Source organism: Corvus brachyrhynchos, unplaced genomic scaffold, assembly GCF_000691975.1.
Source record: "Corvus brachyrhynchos isolate BGI_N302 unplaced genomic scaffold, ASM69197v1 scaffold317, whole genome shotgun sequence".
Classification (NCBI taxonomy): Eukaryota; Metazoa; Chordata; class Aves; order Passeriformes; family Corvidae; genus Corvus; species Corvus brachyrhynchos.
Genome location: NW_008239295.1, coordinates 211,790 through 219,144, shown reverse-complemented (window position 1 = coordinate 219,144; position 7,355 = coordinate 211,790). Strand labels below are relative to the sequence as shown.

Sequence of the window (7,355 nt, the reverse complement as noted above, 5' to 3'; positions counted from 1 at the left end):
TGCCCCTTTTGTCTTGTATTTGGCAGGAGCTAGTTTGGGTTGGCATCCAGTTAGTCAAGTTTAATTGTAGTTGAAAGCAGCGGCACAAGGCTACATTACCATTTGGAACATTTTGATCCCCTGCAATGAGCTCTGTGTACAACTGAGCCATAATATCTGGGATTTAACACCAAAATTTACATTGCCCTGTCACCTAAAAAGGCAAATATTCCTTTCCAGGCAGTGTTGGTGTGCCATCACTAAGTGCTGCATCTGCCTTGAACAGTGAGCACGCAGAAGAGTAGTGAGAAATGCTCCTGATGGAAGCACCACGTGCGTGTCAGTCCTGGAAGCAAAGGGCCACATCTCACCTGGCACTGACATCGCGCACATCGGAGAGGCGGGAGAAGAGCCACTGGCGCTCCTGGTTGGTGAGCATCGCCTGGAGCTCTGCCGAGCGCTGGAAGTGATCCACTGCCACGTTCAAACTGCGCAGGTAGGACGCCTCAGATATTATCAACTCAAACTTGGCCTTGAGAGAGAAAACAAGGCAGCACAGCATCACCACACTGCACGAGTCTGTGAGAAATCTTACGGAGAGGAGACAGGGCAAAGCAGGAAAACCTCCCAGCACATGATGCAAGTAGGGTGTAATTACAGAAGAGAGGGTTTAGAAATGAAGGGCGAGCATGCTATTACAGACTTTCTTTAGAAAACGGACTTGTGGTATGACTTAAAAACAGCTACTTGCTCTCATTTTATTTTTTATTTCCTCTCAACACCTTTCACAAGGCTCCCCATTTTACAAGCTCCCATAAAGTCCAGCATCTGCACCATGCACCTTTTTCTCCTTCATCATGTTTCCCATGCTGCTGTTTTCACCTTTCTCTGGGTCCTCCTGTCCACTTCTCAGATCCTCTCATTTTCCTTACCCAGTTTCTCTGTGCCATTGTGCTGAATCCATACATCTCCCTGTCTCCTCTCAGCCCTGCAGCTCACACAGGTCAATTTGCTAAACTCACACAGGTCAATCTGTGTGAGTTTAGCACATTCTACCACAGAAAATACAATTTACTGTGGTTTTATTAGCATCTCTCACAAGCTTATGTGTGGGAGAATGCTGCAAGTCTTCTACTTTTATACTCCCTTTTTCATTGAGCATACTCATAACTCTTTATCTTGTTCCTCCTTTTCCCTATGCCTGTTTTCATGGAGTTACTGATATGGTGCAGAGTCTGTCCTTCAGTGCTGCTTTTCTCTAAAATTCAGCGCTTCAGCACTGCTCTACTTCATACCCCATGCTGCTTTCAGGGGTAGAGGTGACCTCTGCTTCAACCACCTGCATTCCCACATCAGTTCTTGCTCTCTGCTTTAACCCCACTTCCAGACACACTTTCTTGACCACAGACCACCCATTTACTATGTCACATCTGTCCCTTACCTCTTGCAGCCTCTGCTCCTCACGGGACATGTTGAGCAGCATTCTGCTGCCCCGTATCATGGGGATGTCCTGCCAGAGGGATGCATTAGATGAGACTGACAGACGTTGCAAATATGAGTCCTGGGGAGACAGCACTTTCCTCCGTAGCCTCGGGGAACTTGGGAAACTTGATTCTATATCCTCTGGATAATCCACTCTCTTCTGGCTTTGGATGGCCTTGTTCAGAACCACATCACTGTACTCCTGATACAGCAGTCTTGCTGTGAAGAAAGACACATACATTTATCTTTTCTGTAGTAGCAACTCACCCTCTGCTTCAACCTGGAGAAAACTCTGCCCCGGATTGGAACAGCCAAATTCAGGCAAAGCTCCTCAGCTGCCCAAGTGTACTGCAGGGCTCCAGCTGCTTTCCCTGCTCTCTAACACTCCATCCTCACTACCACCATGTGACAGGAGTCCCTCTCCTTTGTGCTCACTGCAAGGGTCAGAGAGGAGCGGGGAGAGGGGGCTGCCACACACCCCAGGCAGGAGGCACTTACAGGAGTTGATCAGTTTGGAGTGCCGGCGCTTGAAGTTCTCCGTTGTGTCTGCAGGTTTCTTCTCTCTGCCAGGGAATAAGGATTTCAAAACACAGAGTGAACGAAGGGCACAGCACCAGAAATGGTTCATCGAAACCTTAGGAACTGCTCTGTCACACCAGGGACCTCTCCTTTTTCAACAAGCTCAAGCTCCACAAGCTTTACTTGACAAAGGGCAAAGTTTGGCTTAATGGAGAGGCTGTCCTGAAGGCACAGAAATACCTCTGTTGCAGTAGGGTCCTCTTCAAGAGAGCAGAGACTGAAACACAGGCCTAGGGCATTTAATTATAATTTGCCACTCCTTATCATCATCTTTGGTAACTCAGAAACAGTGGAGGTGTCTGTGCTGCATAGAGGTCAGGGCAAATTCTCAGGGTCTTTGAAAGACTCACCGCATTATAACTGTTTCTGAACTGACTGGTGGTTCCCTGTGTGCCTTGGGAGCTTCTTCCTCTGAAGGAACAGAAGAAACCTCTGCATAGAAGACAATTGGAAAGTAAACACATCAGTCCATTTTTAGAGTCAAGCTACAATCCAAATGATACACAGATACCACTTACCTATACGCCACCTAAGGGGCAGTCTTGAGTTGGAGTACAGGTGCCCTCATGACATTTATTTCTGGGTCAGAAACATTCTAGTTTTAATAATCCTTGACATTACTTACAATTTACATCTGTTAGCCACATTTACTTTTCACACAAAGAAAAAGGCTGACATTTTAGGGAACGACAGTAACTCTAAGAGCTTCCCTCTCCAGTGTGTACTGCCTATGTGCCCTTTTTGGTGCAGTCCTTACACTTTCAGCTACTTGGGCCAGGCATCAGGAGATCAGGGGAGCAAAAGTGTAAAAATTGAGAAAGCGTAGTTTTGCCTTTTGGTTTGTGAGGGATTTAATCAAATAAGGTGTGATGAAATTCTAAATCTGAAATAACTGGAAGCAGAAAAAGGACGAAAGCCCAAAGACTGAGCTGCAGTTATGGGTAAGGGGAAAGACAGTTCTGTTGCCTTTAATGTTTTAAAATTTGGAACCAAGAATTTACAGGTCAAATATATGAACAAATCTTGATTCAAGTTCTGCTAAACCTTTTACACCCCTCCACAACCCCTCCTTTTCCTCTGTGCCAAAAATCCAGCACGTTGCAGAGCTTCAAAGTAAAGTAAGAGCTGAAAAGAAGCAATTATTTAAAGTACATGTAAGATATAGTAAAGAACAGACATACATCCTGACAGCAAGTACTGCTGAATGAGCTGTGTTACAGAAGATGCATGTTTTCAACTTGTGACATCAGTGATTTGATTTCTGTGCAAGCTGGGACCTTGGGTTTGACAAATTTGCATTCTTATCGGTACTCTCAAATCCTGTGCTCACAGGAAAATCATCTTTTTTAGAAGGTCAAGTGGGAACCTAAAAGTGCCAGTTGCAAAATAAGGGGAGGCAGCAAATAAACAAGTGATAAGAGATATGGGCTACTGAGCATGTGTGCATGGTTCTTCCTTACTGCCTCAGGGATCCATGAGTTTATTGTTGCAGGTATTAATGTGGAATGGGGGGGACTGAGCCCCAGCATGCATCCCTACTCAAGGATGCACAGGGCAGCAGAGAGGAGGGAGGGGGCAGCTGGAAAGGGAAGCTTAGGGCAGGATAGAAGAGGGCTGGAGCAAGTAATATCACCAGAAAGGCACAAGAGCCGTGCTAAGCTCTCAGCTCTCATGCCTCTCCATCACATTGTCTATTTAATTTAATCCTACTTTTTGATAACTGCACCAAATTGGAGGGGGGAAGGAAGAAGGGAAATGGAAGAGAGGACTCACGCTGCAAGATGTCCGGTGGTACTGACATCCTCTTCAGGCCCTGACGGTGCCAGTCCTTGGTTTTTACTCGGCTTTTAATTGGGTTTTCTTGATTGGCTGCTGGCTCCTGCACAGCTACCCCAATATTTTTTTTGTCTGGCCAACTTGATGATTTTCCCAAGGGTGCATGTTTGGCCATTTCTTCCTTTGGCTGGTGTTCTCCTTCCAGCCTTTGTCTGACCCTCCTCTCACCTTCTGTTTTCTCTGTGACTGCCAGTGGAGCCTGGATGTTCTTTCTGTCCGCACCAAAGCTGCCTGCAGGCTGCTCCCATCGCAGCTCCTCATCCTGGCAGGTTGTTCTGGTGGTCGGCGGCGATGGAGGGCTGAGCTGGAAGAAATGGATTGGATTGGTGAATGCAAGCATTGGAAGGAGCTGTGCAGAGTCTCTGCTCTTGGAGTCTGGGGATGTTATCAAGCCTTCCAATGAGGGCCAAGAAGGGTGGTCAGGTGAGGATTTTCCACTCTCTATATCCATGTGGTGATCCGCTGTTTCAGGGTTGGTGTCAGAGCAGCCAACCAACATTTCGCTTCCAAGAGCCGAAAAACTTTTGGTCAGCAAACTGACCCCTGAGTCATCAGAAGTCTCTGTATCATGGGGACCTGAGTCACTGAGATCCCACTCTCCACTTACTGGAACAAGGTCATCTCTCTCTGCTAGACTTTCTCCATCAGAAGCAGAGGCCACAGAGTTGGAATCGGATGCAGAGGTGGCAGTCCGGAGAGGATGGCTTAGAGCAGGGTGAATGGCTCCCAGCTTATCATCATCCATTCCAGAGCTGAGGGGGGGCCTGGAGTGTAGTCTAGGGGCCAGTGGCTGGTAACCTTCGAGGGCTGGAGGTGGAACAAGGTGATTTGCATGGAGTGCAGGGGCCTGAGGTTGACTGGGCCTTTGGACATGGGAAGGAGGATGACGAAGCTGTTTGGCATCAGGCTCAGACACCAGAGGTAGGCTTGAGTGGGACACAGGGGACAGAGGTTGTCCTTGCTGGTTCTCAGCAAGGACCGTATTGTCTTCAGAGGGCCAAGTTAGGGTGCTCAGGACACTGGAAATTCTGGATCCAGGCTCTTTTTGGAAGAAACTGCAGTCAGGCTCAGCAAATAAAGGCACTTGTTGTGCTTTATGATCCACATTTGTTCCCGTTTCTTTTCCTTGGATAATGGCACTTTTTTCGGGGGAGTTTTGCTGAATTGTCTCTGGGTGGCTCAGGGGAGTGGAAGTCCTTCCTGGTGTTTGGGATGGTTCCAGAGGCCCTGCAATACTAGCCACAGACCGCCTATCCCCAGGAAGGCTCCCTTGTAGAGGAAGGGAGCTTGTGTACATCACAGAGAAAGAATTTGGGCCACTAAGGTCCTCATGAAAGCCTTCCTCAGAAGTAAGGAGCTCATGGGAAGTCTTGGCCTCCCCTCCATCTGTCCTTACAACAGCAGTTTCTGCTGGTGTTGGGTCCCACCCTTGTGCAGGAGCAGCTTGGTTGGGTGGCTTTCCTGCAGAGTCTGGCAGCTCGTTCAGGAGGGTGCCAGGACAGTGCTCGGGGGTCACAGAGGCTGTTCTGGCACCCTCCTGCTCTGAGACAGATGCTGACGCTGCTGAGGTGAGCTCTGAGGGGGAAGCTGGAATGAAGTTCCAAAGCTCAGCTTTTCCTGTAATGGGATGAAGATCTATGGGATCAGGTGGCTCCAAGTTACTGGTACCAGAGGAAGGGTGTGCTGGAAGAGGAACCTCTGGGTTCTCTGAGCTGAAAGGTGCTGTCACCCTTCCACAGAGTGGTGCCTCTCTTTTATCAAACCTCTGGACAGCTTTTCCATGACCATCACTGTGCTCATTCTCCCTGCCCAGTCGTGTCTTATCATCCCAATGAGCTTCTCCAATATCCTGACCACCGATGGAAAAGCGGCCAGAGTCCTCCAGGTCTTCTGCCTGGTCAGAGACATGGCACATGTGTGGAGCTTCCCCCCCTGGCTTCAGGTGATTTGAGGACAGAGGGCCGACAGCAGGTGGCTGACATCCAGAACCTGCTTCTGTGACACTGGCTTTCAGCAGCACGTCCTCACCAGGATGCTGATCCACAGAGACAGGTTCCCCAGGAGGAAATGCTGATCCTGTTTGCTCAGACAATGAAGCATACTCCAAACCACACACATCCACAGTATGCCTGGGAACAGAAGGTATCTCTGGCCCAAAAGCTGATGATAGAGCCTCTAGTTTGAGCTCTTCCTCCAGTCTGAGCTCTTCCCTCTGCAGTTGCTCCTGCTCCTTTTGTTCCTTGTTTTTCTGACCTTTAAGCTCCAAAGGTTTGCCGCCTTCTGGCAGATTCTGCTCTTCGCACTCTGCCTCCTCCTCTCCCTGCTGAAGTTCAGACACTGCCTCCTCCTGAGCTGGCTCCTTATGCTGTGAAGCATTCACTTCCTCCGTCCTTTTATCAGTACTCTTTCCTTGGAAAGCACTCTCTGCTGAAGGGGCAGGTCTGCCCTCAGTTTTTCTGTGATCATCTTCTAGATGAAGGCATTTGGAAGCAGATGAGTTCTCTTTAGGAGCCATTCCCTGGTCTTTGACCGTGCTGGTATTCCCTGTTTCACCAGCTGGGGTGTTTCCTTCTGCTTGTAGTGAACTCATTTGGCTGTCACGTCTTAAGGTGGAAGGCAACTGATAGGAAGAGTCTGTATTCTCTTCCAAACCCTGAGGTGCTCTTAAGCTTTCCTGAACATCTTCAGAAGTGTAAGGTTTAGCTGTGTCTTCTACAGCCCCCTCTGAGGTAGGCTGCTCATCAGGTGCTGGTGCCACCTTTTGGGTGCTTTGCTCCTTCTCTGCACCAGCATCAACCTCCTGCAAAGAATCCTTAGAGATGTTATCCAGAAAGGGTTCAGCCTTATAATGCCCTTCTGAAACAGTTTTACAGACCAAAAAGCACTTGGGTGTCTCTCTCTGAGAGGAAATGGCATCAGCCAAAGGGGATTTTGGTTGCTGGGCCTGAGGGTCTGAGCCATGAAAAGCCAGTTCTGCCTGGCACTGAGGAAACACAGTGTTGAGGTTCATAGCCTGCAGGATGGGGCTGCCAGGGACTGGCTCGTCCTGGACTCTGCTGTGAGAGGAAGGGTCCTGGTTGCTTTCCAGGTCAACCAGTTCCAATTGCCTAAGTTTCAGAGAATAATCCAGTCCACCCTCCTCTAAAAGCATTTCTCCTTCCAATTCTGAGAGTCCCTTTTGAGGCTCTGTATCCCCTTGGCCTTGTTCCAGTCCTGCTGGCACTTTTTGCATAGAGTTAGAGGGTCTGCCCAGCATCTCTGCTGCTTTCCCTGGAGCAGCAAGGCAGTCCTTGGGCGTGCTGAGCTCTGCTCCCTTTGCAGAGTTACATGGACAGGTGCTCATTTCGGCTGCTGTGTGAGTGGCATGATGCTCTCCTTCCACGGCTGAAGAATCCCAGGCTTCCCCAGTGGTACTGCTGGCTCGTGGGGGAGTGGTACCTCCCTCACTGGTTTCTTCAGACTCCATCAGTGACACATCC

General features: G+C 49.0%; 1 protein-coding gene across 2 annotated transcripts in view; it reads right to left on the bottom strand.

The window, feature by feature from the left end:
• Nucleotides 1-7,355, bottom strand: part of ARHGEF5 (Rho guanine nucleotide exchange factor 5) — a 33,084-nt gene that overhangs the window by 7,350 nt on the left and 18,379 nt on the right. Inside the window, exons 2-7 of one of the 2 annotated variants that reach the window (XM_017740586.1) lie at nucleotides 4,484-7,355; nucleotides 3,814-4,180; nucleotides 2,391-2,472; nucleotides 1,960-2,024; nucleotides 1,421-1,680; nucleotides 351-511 (exon numbers count right to left, since the gene is read on the bottom strand). The exon at nucleotides 4,484-7,355 is cut by the window's right edge and continues 2 nt beyond it. In XM_017740586.1, coding sequence (XP_017596075.1) covers nucleotides 351-511; nucleotides 1,421-1,680; nucleotides 1,960-2,024; nucleotides 2,391-2,472; nucleotides 3,814-4,180; nucleotides 4,484-7,342 — 3,794 coding nt within the window. In that variant the 5' untranslated portion in view covers nucleotides 7,343-7,355. Of the gene's footprint in view, nucleotides 1-350; nucleotides 512-1,420; nucleotides 1,681-1,959; nucleotides 2,025-2,390; nucleotides 2,473-3,813 lie in introns of both variants that reach the window. The other variant, XM_017740585.1, reaches the window with a different exon arrangement.